The following is a 20,283-nucleotide window of genomic DNA, read 5'->3' as shown; positions in this document are numbered from 1 at the left end:
GCAACCTGGTCAGAAGGACCTCCTCGCGCCGAGATGGTCGGGAGGAAGTTGTCCAAGCAGTTGGGAGCGGTTTTACTGCCTGGAGCTTGTTTCCTTGGAGGGATGACCAAGCATCCCACCACAAGGACACAAGCCTCTTACATACATCCCCACAAACGTCAGATGACGGGACACAATGAGAGGCTGGCCGAGGCTGGAGGACTGCAGCCTTGGCTGCAGCATCCGCAGCCTCATTCCCAGGCACTCCTACATGTCCGGGGACCCACAGAAAGCTGACAGAACCGCCATTATCAGCGAAAGAATGGAGGGACTGCTGTATTCGTTGAATCAAGGGATGGACCGGATAGGGAGCCCCAAGGCTCTGAAGAGCACTGAGTGAGTCAGTGCAGAGTACATACGATGAATGGCAGTGGCGGCGGGCATACTGAATGGCCTGATGGAGAGCAAAAAGCTCGGCCGTAAAGCTGGAACATTGGTCAAGGAGCCAGTATTTAAAGGTGGCGGTCCCGACGACAAAGGCACAGCCGACACCATAGTCAGTTTTGGAGCCATCGGTGTAAATAAAGGTGTGACCAGCAAGTCGAGCACGAAGTTCGACAAACCGTGAGCAATACACTGCAGCCGGAGTACCCTCCTTCGGGAGTGAGCTGAGGTCGAGATAAATACAAACCGGAGCCTGGAGCCAAGGTGGTGTCGGGCTCTCACCCTCTCTGAAGGTGGTAGGGAGGGCAAAATCCAATTGTCGAAGCAGGCGACGGAAGCGGACTCCGGGGGGCAGCAGGGCAGACACATACAACCCCAACCCGTACTGACGGTCGAGAGAATCGGCGAAGAAGGACTTGTAAGAGGGGTGTTCGGGCATAGACAACAGCCGGCAGGCATACCGACACAGCAGTATGTCGCGCCGGTAGGGCAATGGTAACTCGGCAGCTTCAGCGTAAAGACTCTCGACAGGACTAGTGTAGAAGGCTCCGGTCGCAAGACGTATCCCCCGATGGTGGATGGAGTTGAGCCGGCGTAAGAAGGATGGCTGAGCGGACGAGTAGACGAAGCTCCCATAATCCAGCTTCGATCGGACTATGGACCGATACAAGCGAAGCAGGACAGTGCGATCCGCTCCCCAAGATGAACCGCTAAGAGGGTGGGGGTGGGGGTGGGGCAGGAAGAACCCACAAACACTGCCAGTGCCCACTGACTTCTTGGTGTAGGGCTGCTCCAATTGCAATGTGGCTGGCATCTCCCACAATATTCAGTGGTGCTGACAGGGCAGGATGGACATGCTTGTAGTTGGCTGAATGCATTGCTCACTTTTAGTGTCCATTGTAATATTTATTTACTTGCCCTTTGTGTGTTGCAAGAGCATCCATTACTGTCATCTGTGTGGTAGCTGTTACTGACAATCCCCTATATATTATTAATGTCTGCTGCACTTGAGGAAGTAGTTGTTGTTACCAGGTATGTAGTAGCAGCTCGTTAGATATCAACACCAACTGTTGGACACAAATGACTCCAAAATTCAGATGGATTTCTGTCCTCATGTTTCTCCTGATAAAGCACTTGTGAAAGCCTCTACTCAGGTAACTTTGTACAGCGTGTGATTGGTGAAGTCTTCAGTGCAATGTATGCCTGTTGGTGAGGCAGGTGAGAATTGGGTCAGAAACTATCATCACTCTCTGGGGTAGATTGCTAACTGCTCTGGGGTAGATTGCTAACTGCCAGCATAAATTGTTCACCATCTTCTGTGATCCCTTGTGCTAAAATGTTCCAAGGCATTGCAAACCATATGTCCAGTTGTGTGGGCATAAATGTTTATGCTCACAGTTTTAGATGCAGCACGGTTGACACAAACAAGCTTGCACACAAAGATCTTTGATGTGGGTGTACACTCATGGCATGGTTATGATTGGTGGATCTTGTTACCTCACCATATTTGCTTTGCTGTTGTGACTCAGTGTCAAATGTTCTATAACTTCAATCTCTTGTTGCAGCTGCCAGATGTCACCAATAGTTTGTAAAAAGCTATTCATGCCCTCCATGTATAATGAATACATTGTGAAAAATGTTATTGTGACTAACTGTTCTTGTTTCCATGATGAATTATTCTTGACCACAATCAGAAGACAAGTTCTAAATCAGCAAAGAATGAAAGACTTACTCCAAAATCCACTATGCTTACAAGGAATAAACAGTGCACTTAATTGGCCAGTTTCTCATTCCCACTGTAGTACTTCTGCAAACAGGCTGAAGCATTGTAATGAGTTTATCAAGTGCAGCCCTGTGTCACATATTTAATGAGTCTCTACAGCAAGATACTGCCCCAGATAGATTATAATAAGTTTCTGTGCAACTACTCTTCAAGAAATGTTTTAAAACTGATCCACTGAACTGCTGCCCAATCTCCTTGTTAAAAATTTATTCTAAGATCCTAAAGAAACTGATCTTTAGGAGACAACTACAATATTCTCAGACCATATTGGTTTGGTTTCCATGGAGACCTAACAGTAGATAATTCTATTTTTGCCTTCACCTATCAAATTTTGAAATTTATCAACAGTGAAATAGTCCTTGTTACAATACTGTGCATCAAGTTCCATACTTTCGACTGTGAGAGTTATAAAATCCTACTAAAGAAAGCAGGCTTCAATAGTTTAATAGTCAGAATAACAGGGAAATGGATTAATTCTTATCTAACAATTGGGGAATATAGCACAACAGTTAATGGAATTCAAGCATCATCGGAGTGGGGCACAATAAACAGTGAAGTTCCACCAGGCTTAAGGCTGGGTCCACTGCTGCTTCTGTGATTCATTAATGTCTATTTGAATACAGTGAGAAAGCTTATCCTCTTTGCAGGGAAAAACTTTAAAACATTTGCTAATAGTGTGTATAAGTATAATTTCCATCTTTCATTGAGTCTCTTCTAGTTTCCCATATTACTGTTAATTCCACTAGAAGTAAGTGCTTGCAGTCCAAAAAGCCAGTTGTCATCATATTCCTTTTGTTCAAGTTTGACTTTATTTTTCCTTCAGCTTCTACTCCATTTACTGGACAGACACTGAGAAGAAGTTTACCAAGGGCACACAGTAAGTGAATAGTTATTTCCATCAAATACTTACAATACTTCATCTAGTTTTCCTTGATAAGAGGACAGTTACAGTGGATGCTGAGAGAAAGCATATTAACACCTGGAACCCAAGTATCTTTTTGCAGGAAGAGAAAGGTTTAGTCACTGCTCAGGATTATTGTCTGTATAGCAGGAGGAGAGTCCTGAAAATTGTGGAGAGCTTGGTGTGTCTGCTTGACACACCTACCTCAGTCAGTCATGTAACACAATTTTATTTATGTTTCCATGGGAATGGCACAGAGTTGGCAGTGGCTATACTGATGCCAGCCTTTTGCAGTTCATGCCTGAAAGCTTGCAACACTGTTGCCAGCTGTGAGAGTTGTTCTTTCAGCATATGAAGTACAGCTCTAATGAATACTTACCAATGCAATACAAGCAACATTGCAAAGTTCATCATTTCATCAAGAAAAGTAAAAACCATATACTATGCAGAACGAACACAAAACTTCAAGAGCCAAGTAATGAAAATTCAGAGCATTATAAGGCATGAAAGGTGGGTAATCTTGAAGTCCGTGAGGACAGCAGCTCAGACAGATAATGTTAAGATTCAAATCATTGGCCACTAAATTCAATGACTACTTTCCAACATTAGCAAAAAGACAGGTTAAATATGGGCAGTTGAAAGCAGATCAGTTGTATCCACCTGGATATTATATAGTCTACTTAAGGCCAACCTGACACTTTAAGATATCGCAAGAATTATTAGGTCAGAGGAAAACAGTATATTTACTGTCTTTCTAGCACTCCAATCATAGTGCCACAATTTGGTATTCATTTGTGGTGTCTTTGTAATCGGGCACTAGGTTAAGATTTTTGGGAAATTTAAGAATGCAGTAATATTACTCATTTATAAAAGTGAATATGGTGAGTCAATAGTTATCCTTTTTCCTGACGATAACCTTTTAACAACTGCTCAGTTTGGCTTTGCAGTTTCTTCATTCTTCTAGCTTTAATGCAAGGTTCAATTTAAAGTACCTTAGCAGCAGAGTAGAGGAAAATAAAAAATATTATGTGGTGTTGCTATCTTAAAGGATTTTATTGCAACTGGACTCAAATTTACTGTTACATATCCTTTTTTGTCATAAAAGTTATAAAATGAAAGCTAAATTGTGCTTAATAAAAACAAATGATAACATTAAATTAGGAACTCATCAAATTAAAAATAAAATTTATTCTTAGCAGTTTCTAGTTGCACTTACACATGGTAGATATGGTATCTGAATAAAATTACTGTTTCACATGTAAGTTAGAACTTACATTGAAGATTGACAAAATGGCCATACTTTTAATACATGAGGTGCAGTCTATTAGAAACTGGAGGAATCAAAAGAATTACATTGGATGGCAAAGGAAAATATTAATTTTTCACTTCTTGTCAGACTTTATTAGTACCCCGCTTTACTTTCAGTTATTCAATCTGACCATCATCTGACAATGAGCAATAACACTTTTTATTGACGCTGGAAGTTTAATGTTCTCCTCAAGTTCCCAGTGTAAATGTCCTGCTCCAGCTTATACATTAAAACATAAGGCATTTACATAAATGTTCTGCTGGTCAAGCATCCAGTATAATTACCCTGTCTCTGTAATTCCCCAATAAATATACTACAGAAGTGAACATCAAAGATTCCAAATCAACATTGCCATGCTAAATTTTTCTTTTTATTGTGTTTACTGTAAACAGCAGTGTTATTAGATGCAAGTATGACCATGTTATCAACCTTTCACATACTTTAGTTTAAGTTGACTACAAAAAACAAAACATTGTTATGTATCAAGGAGAGGGCTAAATTAGAATTGCTACTAAACATTAATCATTAAATAATAAATTGGGAAAGTTTTCTACAAAGCTTCAGCACACATTTGTTCCACACAGCACATTTACATTTTTTAGTCTTCTGCTCTCCTACAACAGAGCCCATCTAAACAAATCATGGAAGGCCATGTGTGTACAGAATTAAATGTTTAATCTGGTGATTCCCAAATAGTGGGAAGCTCAGAATATGTTGATACTACTGGGAATTTAAGTAACTTTTATCCAAAGCAACATACAATAACTGATTAGATTGACCGAATTTAACACTTTGTGCCAGCTCTGCTACTATTTCAGTTCACTCTGTTCTAAAAAGTAATCATACTATACATGCATTTGGCAAATACAACACTATTAGCAGTTTTCATACCTGAAAGAAGGGGAAAAAAAGGAGGTCCTGAACAATGGCAGGAAAGTTCTAAGTTTCAAACAAATTGCAATCAGAGTTAGAATATCCTAAAAAACCATATTTTTAATTTTTGCATCCCAGTTCTGATTACTTAGACTGAAACAGTTGGCTATTTATATTAATTGCCTCCTCCTCTCCCTAATACTATTTCCCTGAATGGACCAATAGAACAGAGTTATAGTCATTATATATATTATTATACAATTTATGCCTTTATCATTTCTTTCTTTGACTTTTTTTATGATAAAAGATTATTTTTTCATTTTGTTTTATCATCCAAGTAGGTATTGCACCTGATAGCTGTCAACATGGAAACTGAAAATGAAATTCAAGAGAAAGGAGCGATTTTTGTCCTCAAACAAAAACTATAAGCAAAATTTATGTCCTATAATTATACAGTTTCATTGGTAGTGTAACATTTTTAGTCCTGTAATTTAATTTGCTTCCTCCCCCCAAAAAAAACAGTAATTTTTTGCCACTGGAATGAATACTCTCTTTTTCAGCAATATCTCCATTTGTTTATGCATACCTCCAGTGTGTGTTTCTGGCACAGGTACATATCTTGTTTTCGTGCAGGACACAGCTGTCTCCTGTACATCAAGGTGCAGAAAATTGTTTTGTTGTACTACTTCTGGCAAATTAAAACCAATACTATACCATATTTTTTCAAGTTTTTTTTATTCCTCCTCTCCTGAAATCTAGTTCTTTATTCATACTTTTGTTTGATTTCACTACCTCCCCTTTAACAACACTCTTAATTGCAATGCTTCATCATTTTATCTCATGGACTCTTTGCATCTGTTAACCTGTTGGTTACATGCTACAGCACGCATGTTTGACAACATGTGACATTGGATGTACAACCAATCTCCTTTTAGATGGTTTCTTAAAAATAATCCATATTTCTGTAGGAGCACCTTGCTATTAAAGTTCCTTATGTAAACCACAGGCATATAAGTCTGAGTGCCTGCCTACTGTATGTGTCTTAAGTAGGAAGCTCCATTTTCCATTCAGCTTTTATGTAGTAAGAAAAGTGGAATTCAGATATTAATTATTCTGTCCACCAATACAACATACTTTGCTATTTATCCTTGCTCTTAAAAATAAATTAAATTGGCTACCACTTACTAAACAGAAATAAGTACCACTGGAGGATGACTGGGAACCGCACTATTTTCAACATCTCATATTATGAAACATTAGACACAGATAATACATGAAAATATACTGCATGAGGAAAATAGTGAAATATTACAATTTATACCATGTAAACTGAGTCATCCATAACATCCTTATTACGCAATTCTTACATACTGCTTCACATATTTTTGTAAATATGATTAGTTTTGTTCCTTGACAGGTAGGATAATAGTGGATAGTATAAGAATGCTGATCAGTGCTCATCCAGAACAGTTACATCTTACTACAGTGTATTTTTTAATCGAATTAATTTTTCTTACTAAACTTGATTGAAACTAATCTCTCACTATACACGGGACCTTTTAGTAATTTCAGTGAGGTGTAGCATCTCATGTGTCACTCCATAAACAGTGCCCATTTTATGACTTGTTAGATGATGTTACTAGTGGAAAGACTCTTCTGAATCCAAAGGTATATTGCGCAAGTTCCAGGTTAAATTGTGGAGAGCATATATACTTGAAGCCATAGCTAGGTCTGCTTTCCGGTCGTAAACTGAGAACATGCAAAAGGACTTCAGTTAATTGATTAACAACTACAGTGGGTATGGAAATATGTTACTGAAGTAAACACTGTTCACAAATTTTTAAATATTTAGCTCATTTTCTTTCTTGAGGTTCAGAATCTGGGAAAATGGAAGGATGCAGTGAAGTACATTGGGAGGATACGTTAGGATGCAAATGACAACTGTAGGAAACTATTGATAGAAATAGTTTATGAATATTTTTGTACATTTATTATTCTAATGAAGTTTGTGTATGTGCAAAATGAATACCAAGATGATATGTTGCTTCACAGCGTAAGGTGACATAACCAAATAGAGCCATACAGAAAAAGAAGCAGGAGCAAGAATGAATTTTCATAAGCGCACTTAACTCAAAATGAAAATAAAAGGTACAAAAAATCCTAACATCATGTGATATTTCACTATAGCAAATTATGTATACGAACATTGATTCTGAATAATGTTACAGTTATTTGATGAATTGTTATTTTGGTTCCTGTAGTCAAGTGTCAAAATCCAAAGTTGATGTAGTTTTAGTTTCTTACAATAAAATAATACACATAAAGTTAAAAACTATTAGATGGTTTTTATTAAACTGAAAGGCATAACAGAACAACTGAACAAAAACGCCTGTTTTACTCTTTGTTGGTACAGCACTTAACACATCACACACAGAGAATGATTAAAATTGCAATCTTAACACCCCTCCTCAGTGTAATGATTTTACATTTAACGCTAACAAAAATTAAAATAAATCCAACAAACTCCTCAAAGCAATGAATCTAGGAGCTGGTAAGCCTTTGGTAAAAATATCTGCAATCTGGTTCTCCAAACGTACATGCTCGGCCGTGATGATCCTGCGGTGGTGAAGTTGATGCACAAAATTATGTTTAACATTTATGTGTCTCAACCGTCGATGTTCCCATATTTTCAGCAACCATATACAGGACTAATTGTCCTCAAATATACGAATTGGTAGCTGGAGTGGAATTTGAATATCGTCCAGTAAATAATTCACCCAGAGCCACTCAGCTGCGGCTGTCGCCAGAGCTACATATTCTGCCTCTGTAGAAGACAAATCAAACACTAGTCTGTTTCTTTGTTGACCAACAGACAGTGTTTCCAAAACATTTTAATAAATAACCAGAGGTAGATCTTGCGTCTTCTTTTCTATTCCAGTTTGCATCAGCATAGGCCAGAACAACTTCTTGATTACCCTTTCGATAATTTAGTCTCATATTGACAGTTCCTTTGATATATCTCAAAATTCTTTTTAAGCTTTTCCAAAGTTTTTCCGATGGATTGTTTTGGTATCTGCTCAAGAAGTTGACCACAGCACACAAATCAGGTCTTGTTGCTGTCATTGCATACCTTAAACACCCAATCAACTCTCTGCAGGGCTTATCAGTCATATTTCCTTCCTTGATTTCCAGTTTAACGTTCGTAGGCATCTTTAACAGATTACAATCTTGCATGTTGAATCGTTGTAGCAAATTCTTCAAATGAGATGTTTGGCTTAGATACATTTCTCCATTGTTCATAGAAATCTCGATTCCCAAGTATGGTTGTGATTCTCCTAGTTCCTTTATTCTGAACTTCTGCTTTAACTTAAATTTCACTCTGTCCATTTCCTGCCATCAAAATGTCATCAACATAGAGCACACTATAAATGAAAACTTCCTTTAAAATCATATAGCAAAGACATTTATCTGCTTCTGGCTGAGTGAATCGTATAAACATAAGAAAGGTATGAATAGAGTGATTCCATGCTAGTAGTGCGTACTTCAAGCCATGTAAAGATTTCTGTAACCTGCAAACCAAACCAGTTGTGTCTTTCTTTCTTCTGGAATACTCACTCCTGCAGGAATAGTCATGTATATTTCCTCCTTGAGTAATCCACAAAGAAAAGCGTTGGTGACATCAAGTTGTTCCAGAACCAGTCCTAGTTGGATTGCAATAACTAGCATTATTCTAACAGTTGCAAGTCGAGGCACTGGTGCATATGTTTCATCGTAGTCAAATCCCCTTTTCTGTGAACATCCTTTTGCCACAATTCTTGTGTCTTATGATATTTCCATCCTCATCCTCTTTTAATTTAAACACCCACTTACTGTTAATAGTCTTCCTTCCAGGTGGTAATTTAACAAAGATCCAAGTCTTGTTTTCCTTTATAGAGTCAGTTTCATCCTGTACAGCCTTATATCAGTTTTCCTTATCTTCACAATTTGCAATTTCCTTGTAGCTTTTTTGTACATCATCCTCAAATGAATCAGCATTGAGTGCAAGAGCAGCATAGTCTTTCAGATATTTAGAAGGGTTCCTCTTCCTGGTGGAACATTGAACAGTTTTCTTTTCTGACAAATTTTCAGCTTCCTCTTCATCACTGGTCAGTTCTGGTATGGGAATTCTTTCATGACCCCCCATCAGTTGATTTGGCATCTTCTTCGACGATGTCTTCTTCATTATCATCCTTCTTGGATGATTCCTGTACAGATTCTGGGATCCAGTCCTCAGGTGGTTTACTTTCAAAGTCAAATCTTCCTTCGTTGAAAACAATGTTCCCTTCTGTGACTATTTTTCCTTCCTCTGGACACCAAAGCCTGTAGCCATTAGGACAGTAACCATTTTAAGGACTTGCCTTCAAATTTCCCTGTTCTCAATTCCTTTGGTACCAGTAGATAAGCAATACATCCGAACGCTCTCAGCTTACTCAAATTAGGGTTCTCATTATACCATACAGCTGCAGGCACCTTTCCTTCCAAAGCCACAGTAGGACTTCTATTAAGCAAGTACACGGCAGTATGAACAACTTCCGACCAGAACATTTTATCTAATGTACACTGAAGTACCATACAGTGCAATATGCTAATCTTCAAGTTGAAATGAGCTGCAGCCATGGCGTGAAACATCTTCAGATAGCGAGTTACCTCCGACTTCGATTCCAGTGCATAGGCCACTGTGAAATGTGTAAAGTCGGCGATGAACGTGAGCACATATTTCTTTCCATCGAACGATTCTGGTGCAGTTGGCCCACACAGATCACTGTGGATTAACTGAAGAGGTCTGGTGGCACGTTTCCTATTGTGATTGTATGGTAGCTGTGATTTTTTTCCTTTGACACAATTTGAAGATTGTTCCGTGGGGTTTGTTGAAGTGTCCAGTTCCATACCATCAACTTGTGACTGGAGGCATTTAATGCCATCATAACTCAAATGACCTAATCTGCTATGCCACAGTTTTGCATTAGTTGCAGTTTAAGCAGCTGACAAGGCTTTTCATTGCAAAAAATTTAGAACAGTTATCTTACTGTTAATCAGATGTTCCATTGCTCCAGAGTCCAAGAACCAATTTATGTTGTTCGTTGACTGATCTTCATTTGATGCTGCAAAACAAAAACCATCTTCCTCTTTTATGTTAGCTACGACCACAGAGTTACCGATTCCTGAGTTCTTGTTTGGTACCTTAACTCCACAATTAGCCCTTTTGTGTTCAGGCTTCCCACAACGGTGATAAGTAAAGTTGAAAGAATTTTCTTGTTGATTTCTTGTTTTACTGGTGTCTGACAAGCCCTTTTTTAGATACCGTTGAATCTGAAAGTAGGAGGTGGTGTTTCATCATTTTTGTTTTTCCCAGTGACTCCCTTCCACTTCGATTCTTCATCCAGTAGCCTATTTTTGCCGAAGCTCAGCATCAAATCTTTCATTGAGAGCATTTTGATTGTAGTGACCACTATGTTGTATTCCACAGGCATCGTTAAAAGCAAATGGCACACTTTGTCCGTTTCTTTACAGTAGCTCCAGTCGAACATTCATCACGTATCAGTTTATCAAACTTCAGAAAGTGGTTAACTAGCAAATCATTTGTTGTGTTAAATTTTATAGTTAACAATTGTTTTCTCAACAGAAGTTGACCAGCACTTCCTTTTCTCTCGAACATATCACAGAGGTGTCCATAAATCAAAAGAAGTTACCTTATCTTTCGCATATTCCAGGTGACTGTCGGCAATGCTTTGAACAAGATGAGACTTACATTTATGATCTTGTTTAGCCATATCAGCTAATCTTGTTTCCTTTGTGGCAAGCTGCATTTTCTCCTCTCCATCCACAAATTCCACCTTTGTGTGATAATTCGCTTGCACAAATGGTAATAGTTACAGTTCCTCAAGGAGAATTTCCATCCTGAATTTCCTGTTGTTGAAATATGTTCCGTAGAGTAAATGAATACAATATGTGTCAGTTGCCATTGTACCATCAAAGAGTAAAACAGGCATTTTTGTTCAGTTGTTCTGCTACGCCTTTCAGTTTAATAAAAACCATATAATACTTTTTAACTTTACGTATGTTATTTTATTGTAAGAAACTAAAATTACATCAGGTTATGGGCCCAGGTTTGTTTTATATAAACGGAATCTGCGATAAATACCTGGTCCCAAGTGTACTCTCACGTAAAGTTAAGCTGAGATGGCAAGTGAAGCGGAAAAATATCTTATTCCTTTATTCGATGGAACAAATTTCAACAACTGGAAATTCAGGATGGAAATTCTCCTTGAGGAACTGGAACTATAACTATTTGTGCATACAAATTGTCTCACAAAGGTGGAATTTGCCAATGGAGAGGAGAACATGCAGCATGCCACAAAGGAAACACATATCTGGTGTATACAGTGGCTGAGACAATATAAGGATTTTGTTTTCTACTAAAAACTCATGAACAAGCATTGAGTTATGAGCAGGAGCATTATCATGATTCAATTTCCATGAGTGGTTTTTCCACAATTCCAGTCATTTTCTTCTAATTGCATTTCACAGACAGCCATAACTTCCAGCTAGTAGACCTTATTGACTGCATGATCATAAGGCAAGACTTCATAATGCATTATCCCACTGTAATCAAAGAAAACAGTAAGAAAAATCTTCACAAGTGATTGAATTGCTAGATTTTTTTTCAGTCCTGGCTCTTCAGACAGTTTCCATTGGGACAATGTGGTGTTTGTTTCAACATCATACCCGTATACCCATGTTTTATCACCTCTTATAACTTCATTTAGAAGTTCTGGATTGTTGTTGACTTCTTTCAGCACAGTTCCTGAGTGATGTCTAGGTGACATCTTTTGGTTGAAATGCAAAAGTTTCAGAACAAACTTTGCTGCTACATGTTTCATGTCGAAAACACCCAAAAAAATTTGCTTAGCATGAGCCAAAGAATATACCTACATCATCAGCAATGTCTCTGGTTGTGATTCATCAATTTTTCAGAACCATTTTCCTTACTTCTTTGCACTGTCATCAGTAATTGATGTGGTAGGGCATCCGGGGTGGTCAACAGCTTGAATATCTTATTGACCCTGTTTGAAGTGTTTATACCACTTGTAAACTCTTGTGTCGTACTCATTGTAGATTCGCCAATCGCCACAGTCAACATCTTGAATGAAGTATTGCAGTTTACTCTATTTTTCAAGTGAAATTTAATGCAAATTGTATAATCCATCTTTTTTGAAAATAAAAATTTGCTGAGCACTCGAAAACACAATCTTTTTAACTGCCAACAATTAACTAAATATTCAAAAGAGCTGAAAATTTGAACGCACATCAGGAATATATGTACTGACAAGATAAAAAAGTTTTGAAAACCAGATGTGTAAAGCTGATGAAATTAAATAATTCCCATTACCTTTTCATCAAACATTGTAAATAATATTAAAATATAAGCAACGAACTTCTTCACTTCCAGTTCAACCAGATAAGTAACTAAGCGTTCAGATAATGTTTTCCTGCTATGAAACTATCACTGTGCAAGAACCACAGTATTATGATGTGGACACTAAAAATAAGTAATACTTTTGAATCGAAATTGAGAATTAATTCTCTTCTACATTGTGAGTAGGCGCATTAAATCATCCAGTATGATTTGACTGGCAGCATCAAATAATTTTCTGTGTAGAAAAGCACTTTTGAAATTTGAATGTAGACTCATCTCTATCTCAATTTACACCATCTTAAGAAATCCATACTCTGAGAAAACATGCTATTAAAAATAAAATTACCATTACTGTTCACAATTAAAACAAAGTTACTTACTGCAAAAAGGCTCAGTTTCCCTCGTTGGTACATAAAAGCTTCCTCTTGCAGGAAATATATCAGCGAGGTAACCCATTTCAGTACAGTTGGCAAGAGAGCATGTTGTATTCAGATTCAAAGATTCTCTACAATCAGAACATACCACTTTATGATATGTTATGAAAACTGGAAGAATGTAATACATACAGTGCAACAACTGATATTTAAAAATAAAGACACACATGAAAAATGAAGCTTTGTAAAGGTTAGTTTCTCATGTTGAATTAATGAATGCATTTATATTTTGTATGAAAATCAACAGCACTCTCACTAATTTAAGAAGCAAAAAATTTTAATGGTTTATTTACAGGTGTTCATTATTATGTCACCTATAAATTACAGCAACTGAATTGATAAGAGTAGATTATACAGATATAAGTACCCCTTATATGTGTTTTCAAACATTGACAAATTCAGCAACATGCAGAAAGTATGCTCCTGTATTTAAATTTTTTCTTATCATTTAATTCTAAAAAAAACTATGACTCTCACCACAGGATATCCTAATCCAGGACTTTCTGCTCTGGTGCTTTTTATGAAAAAAAGAAAAATAAAGCACCCACATGTGCACACTCCCAAAGCTGTGCTCACTCCCCATCCCCAAGCCGTGCGCACTCCCCATCCCCAAGCCGTGCGCACTCCCCAAGCCGTGCGCACTTTGACATACAAACCCTGCACACCACTGTAAAGTACATGGTAGAGAGTTCTTCTCACAGCACTTCCACTCGTGTATTGAACAGAGGAAGAACCACTGCTTAAATGACTGTGCACACTGTAATTAGCCTAATTTTTCCATTCAGTACTTATGGGAATGATATGGAGAGGGCAGTAGTGTATATTCCCAAATTGCTCACTTAAAGGTGATTCTTTTAAGTTTAAATGTAGGCTCTCACAAGATACTGAGATCTATCTTCAAGTATCTGCTCTTTCAGGTTTTTCAGTATTTTCATGACATACTCCAATGGGCCAAACAAACTTGTCCCCATTTGTAATTACCTGTAAACATTCATTATCCCCTTTAGTCCTATTTAGTCTGGGTCCCAAACATTTGAGTAATATTCCAATATAGGTCAAACAAGAGTTTGATAATCAATCTCCTCTGTGGATGATTGTTTTATTGGTAGGATACTAGAAAAATACAAAGTCTATTAAGCGGTATATCTACAACCAAACCTACATATTGATTCTACTTCATGTCCCCACGAACTCTTACACCTTGTATTTGTACGAGCTTACTGATTCTTGCTGTACCCTTGTTAATACTGTATTTAGAGGCTAATACAAATTGTGTTTTGTAAAATGCACAATTCTACATTTATGTACTTTCAATTCTACAACACTATGGAACCTTATCTGTATGCAAGTGACAGAATGAGCTACCTAATATGTTCCAAAATGCCATGCATAAAAATACAATTCATCCAGGTTTAGATTCAGATTATTTATTATTCATTCAGCATTTGTACACACAATAGGCTTCAGCAGTACATTTACTTATTAACATTACAAAGTGCGTATTTACATTACTGTGTTTAGCATTTCTGAAAATTCTTCTAAAGAATAAAATCGGTCGGCTGACAAGAAGCTGTGCAGCTTTTCTTTAAGGGATTAGCATGCTTGAGACATGTTTACACTGTTTGTTATTTATTCTGATTGCCATGTACAGGTGACTATTGTTTGCAGAAAAAACAGAGCAGTATTAGTTCTTGTATTATAAACATGTCTTTGATTTGCTGCATTTAAATTTGGTAGCTCAGCAAATGTGTAATATCAGTCTCTAAAATATATAAATTAATAATGGTAAAAATATTGTAGTTAGTGAACTAAGGCTTAAATGAATTCTGCTATCTGCTCTAATTGCCTCCTGAATTACAAGAATTTCATTTACATTTTTGCTGTTTCCCCAAAGTATTAACCTGTGTTTTTAAATTGATTGAAAAAAGGCAAAGTACACTGTCCATATGCGTTCAAAGGTGACACCTAACTATTACATGTTCAGCCACATATCTGCACCTTGTTTACATTTAATAGCAAACCATTTCATTGAACCATGATTTTGCACTTTCTTTACCACAATTCCTCTCTCTCTCTCTCTCTCTCTCTCTCTCTCTCTCTCTCTCTCTCTCTCTCTGTGTGTGTGTGTGTGTGTGTGTGTGTGTGTGTGTGTGTGTGTGTCCACCTCAAGTCACCATCTGCTTACTGTTGCTACTGAGGTATGATGTCAACAATGTAAGAAAGACAGATTGCTATTTACCACAATTCAGCCACAGCCTTCATCAGTACACACACACACGCACACACACACACACACACACACACACACACACACACACACACACAGCAAGCACACCTCACGCACACACAACCACCAACTCCATCATCTCGGGCCAGAATACAACATCACGTTTGATGCAAGCAGCAGTCGGGAAGGGGAAGGGGAAGGGGAAGGGGAAAAGGGATAATAGTGTACAAGTAGGGAGCGAGACGAAGGCTATCCAGTGGAGTGTGCAGGGACTAGACTGCCAACAGACAAAGCATCAGGAGATTATGGGTCAGGGATGTGGGGGAAAAAGGAACATAAAAGGAGAGGAGCAGGGAAAGATGGGCAGGCAGAGGGCTGCAAATAAACAGTGTGGGAGGTGAAATGGGGAGGAGATGATAGGACAGAGGGGGTGAAAACTGTTGGGTGGAGGGTGAGGGGAAAGTATGTTACCTCAGGTTGTGGCTGCTGGTTGTTATGCCCCCACTGAAAGAATTTCGGCACTCAGTGACCAAACTTCCAACCAGTTGCCTGTGATCTAGCCTCCCACACCAAAGACACCAACCACTTCCTTCCCCGACTCTCCATCATCCCCACCCCTTTACCTCCTGCATCCCTATTTGTCACTGTTGATGCCACCTCCCTATACACCAACACCATGCCCATTGTCTTACCGCTATAGAACAATACATTTCCCAATGTCCTTCAGACTCTAAACCTACTACCTCATTCCTCACACACCTTACTAACTTTATCCTAACCCACAACTACTTCCCATATGAAGGGAAGATTTATGAACAAATCGGTAGCAAAGCCATGGGCACCCACATGTCATTCTCCTATGCCAACCTTTTTATGGGCCATCTAGAGGAGACCTCCAAAAACACCAAAGTCCTTGTCTGGTTCAAATTCATTTATGATATCTTCATGATGTGGCCGCAGGGCCAAGACACCCTATCTTCATTCCTTCACAACCTCAACACCTTCTCTCTCATCCACCACACATGTTCCTCCTCAAACCAGCATGCCACCTTCCCAGATGTTGACCTCTTCTCTGACGGTTCCATCCACACCTCTGTCCACATTAAACTCACCAACCAATAGTACCTGATTTTGACAAATGTCATCTGTTTCACACCAGAAAGCCGTTCCATTTAGCCTGGCTACCTGGGGACATCATATCTGCAGTGGCAAAAATTCCCTTGCTCAGTATGCTGAGGGACTTCACAGACAAGCACTATCCCCTAGGCCTAGGCCGCAAACAGATCTCCCATGCCATTTCCCCTCACAACCCCAATCCTCCCACCACTCTCAAAAGAAAGGCCAAAAAGGAGTGTCACCTTCATCATCCAGTACCACCCCAGTCTGGAACAACAGAACCACATACATCACCAGGGCTTTGATTATCTATTTTCTGAAATGAGGGACATCCTACCCGAGATACTTCTCACCCCTCCTAAAGTGGTGTTCTGTCACCCACCCAACTTCCACAACATTCCAGTCCATCCCCATACCACTTCCAATCCTAACCCCTTGCCACAAGGACCATATCCCTGTGGAAGACCCAGGTGCAAAACCTGCACAATCCACGCATCCATCACTTCCTATTCCAGTCCTGTCACAGGTTTATCCTACCCTATCAGGGACAGGGCCACCTGTGAAGGCAGCCATGTCATTTACCAACTATGCTGTAATCGTTGCACAGCTTTTTATATTGGTATGACTACCAACCAGCTGTCCACCAGGATGAACGGCCACCGCCGAACTGTGGCCAAGAGCAAAGTAGACCATTCTGTGGCCCAACATGCAGCTGAACACCACACTTTATTTCAATGGCTGTTTTACTACCTGAGCCATCTGGGTCCTTCACTCCACTGCCAGCCTTTCAGAACTGCACATATTGGAGTTACCCTTACAACACATTCCATAGTATTCAAGTTTTTAAAGCAAAACATGGTGTTCAACACAGTCTAAGGCCATACTTAAACCACAGAAGGTTACCTCTGCATATGCATTGTCCTCAGATGTTGATAAAATGTGTGTACCTAGGAGTTCTATAGCTTGTGTACATACCCATTCCTTCCTAAAATCAAACTGTGTGGTATTTAACATGTTTATACATGATTTTTTTCACTAATGGGATCAATGAAATTGGCCTGTAGTTCGCAGATTCAGGTTTTCTTCCTTTCGTAAAGGCCAGAGTCACACTGGATAATTTCAGGGAACAAGGAAAAGCACCCTTGGTGAGACAAGTTTATGGAGCATGTTAATGTAGTACAATGTAAATATATTACTTCTTTCAGTACGTTATTTGACATATCAAAAATATCTGTACTATATGAATTTTTCAAGTCTTTGACAATTTCAAGAATTTCCTCTTGATTACCTCCGCAAAGTTGCTTAATGAAGGTCCAACCTAATCATAATTTAGATTTGTGTTGTTCTCTCAACTCAGGTTCTGTTGTTGATAGATAGGTAGGGTAAAGTGTTTTGGAGAGTCCTTGTCCTAGGGTTCCACTTATGTACCCAACAGGAGGAATGTCTTACTGTTACTAACCTACGGCAGTACATGGTCAAAATAAGAATATTATACACTTCCTTGGGTTTGAGTAAATGGAGCAAATCAGTTTATTCTTTTTGCATTTGATGTAGTCTAAAGGTGGACTTAAGGGGGGGGGGGGGGGGGGAAGATTTTTTTATCTTTTTTGTACCAAAATTGAACCATGGGTTCCAAGATTGCTGTGAACAGCAAATGGTGACATTTTTATGATATATTCCTGAGATCCTGATCTTGAGCAACCATGAAAATTTTCGTGGTACCTTTATCTGTTTCGGAGATACAGAGGTTTAAAGTTTGCTGTAGAGTGTCTCCATTACATCAGAAGGGTTCTGGGAACACCATATTGTACTGAAGCACATGCAAATTTTTTGTGCATTTAAAATCCAGTCTGAGGTGTAAAATCAGTTTTGTGTTATTTCAATTTCACCCAAGTAATCTAGCAAAATTTTACTGACCCATAAAGTTCTTTTCATATATGAGACGTGCCCTGGGCGGGGAAGAAAACAAACCAGCAGAAAAATGCTCTGATAAGGGCACAAAAAAGTTTAAAAGTGACAAAAGTGGGGTACCAGCTGCCTCATTCTGCCATGTTCAGCACTTTTAAAAATTTTCCCAAATATTTTGGCTTGTGAAGATATTCACACTTTTTTGTGCTGAGAGAGGATACACTAGCAGTAGGAAAGAAATGGAAAAGTAATAAAAACTGGACAACAGCAGATGGTGGTGGTGGTGGTGGTGGTGGTGGTGGTGTAGAAGGAGCAAAAAGAGACAATGGCAGTGTGAGAGAAAGAGAGGAACACAGTGGCAGTGGAACACAGTTGACAGTGACAGAACAGTGCTGGGAGAAAGTGAAGGAGACTGTGCCAGTGGAAGAGGAATAAAGGAAAGGAGAAAGTGGAAGTGGGCAAGAGCCATTGATAATGAGACAGTTTATTTATTTATTTATTTATTGTCCTCTGAATCAATACTGTACATGACATGCACATGGTGATGCACAAACATACATTTGATGTTTTACGATAATGACAATGAGAATGAGAAAGAGAGAGAGTGTATCAGCGAGAAGAGAGAGTAGTTGTGGGAAGAGATGAATGTGTGAGTAGCAGTATGAGAGAGCAAAAGGGAGACAGTGAGAGTGAAAAGAGAGTAGTAGTAGTAGTAGTAGTAGTAGTAGTAGCAGTACAGAATGGATGATACTGTGGGTGTGAGAAATAAGGTAGTGACAGAGAGACACAAAGAGATAGTGCCAACAAGTTCGGCTGAATGAGTCTAAATCTGCATGGCTACTCCTCAAATTACACTTAAGTGGCTGGTAGAGGGTTCATCAAACCACCTTCACACTAATTCTCTATTATTTCACTCTCAAACAGCACATGGCAGAAATGAGCCCCTATATCTTTCCGAGCAAGTGAGTGACAGTGGGCAAGTGGGAGTGGATGGGTATGAGCCACTTACAGTGAGGGACTAGTTTGTGTGAGTGAGTCACAGTTAGGGGAGATTGTGAGAGTAAGAGGTGAATTGCATGTTAAAAAGAGCACAAATGTGTGTGCATGCCAAAAGCATTGGAAAAAATTTTAAGCTTGCTGAGGAAGGTAGAATAAGGCAATTGGTACATCACTTTTCAGTTAGTCTTAATCAGGAGAACATTTTCCTTTTTTGTGTTCTGATATGAGTATTTTTATGATGGTTAAGATCTGACTGAATATTTGTGCAACTTTTTTTGAAAATACTAATTCCTTACAGGTAACTACATAATCTACAAGAAGTCAAATGTCATTATAATATTGTCTGTCAGACTGTAAACAAACAACATGAGCAGCCTAAGTCCCAACATGCTTACCAGGAGCACTCCTGAAGTTATTTCTGTATTTGTTGATAAGTCCCATTCAAGACAACATACACATCCTCTGTACCAAGAAATCCTTAACTCAGTCACAAATTTAGTTTGTTATCACATATAACTGTAATTTTGTTAATAATCATTGGTATGGCATCGACTCAAATGCCTTTTAGAAGTCAAGATAGAATTAATCTATCCAGCTACCTTGACCCATGGCCTTCAGTTTGTCATGTGAGAAAAGTGCATGATCTCCTTTTCACAATCCATAATGGCTGGCATGGAGGAAGACATTCTGTTCAAGATACATAATTATGTTTAAGTTCAGAGTATGTTCCAGGATTCTACAACTGATGGATGTCAAAGATACTGAACATCAGCTTTGTTGATCACTTCTGCTACCATTCTTATTCACCTTCATTAACTTTAGTGATTCTGAGTGCCACCACACTAATATTTTTA

At 38.7% G+C, this 20,283-nt stretch overlaps 1 protein-coding gene across 1 annotated transcript in view; it reads right to left on the bottom strand.

Moving 5' to 3' along the window:
* Window positions 1-4,141: 4,141 nt before the first annotated feature.
* Window positions 4,142-20,283, bottom strand: part of LOC126456107 (pancreatic triacylglycerol lipase-like) — a 173,528-nt gene continuing 157,386 nt past the window's right edge. Inside the window, exons 12-13 of the mRNA XM_050091860.1 lie at window positions 13,126-13,250; window positions 4,142-7,038 (exon numbers count right to left, since the gene is read on the bottom strand). Of these exons, the coding sequence (XP_049947817.1) occupies window positions 6,929-7,038; window positions 13,126-13,250 (235 nt within the window). The 3' untranslated portion in view covers window positions 4,142-6,928. The remainder of the gene's footprint in view (window positions 7,039-13,125; window positions 13,251-20,283) is intronic.

The sequence above is a fragment of the Schistocerca serialis genome, chromosome 2, assembly GCF_023864345.2.
Source record: "Schistocerca serialis cubense isolate TAMUIC-IGC-003099 chromosome 2, iqSchSeri2.2, whole genome shotgun sequence".
NCBI lineage: Eukaryota > Metazoa > Arthropoda > Insecta > Orthoptera > Acrididae > Schistocerca > Schistocerca serialis.
This window is presented reverse-complemented; position numbering and strand designations above follow the sequence as displayed.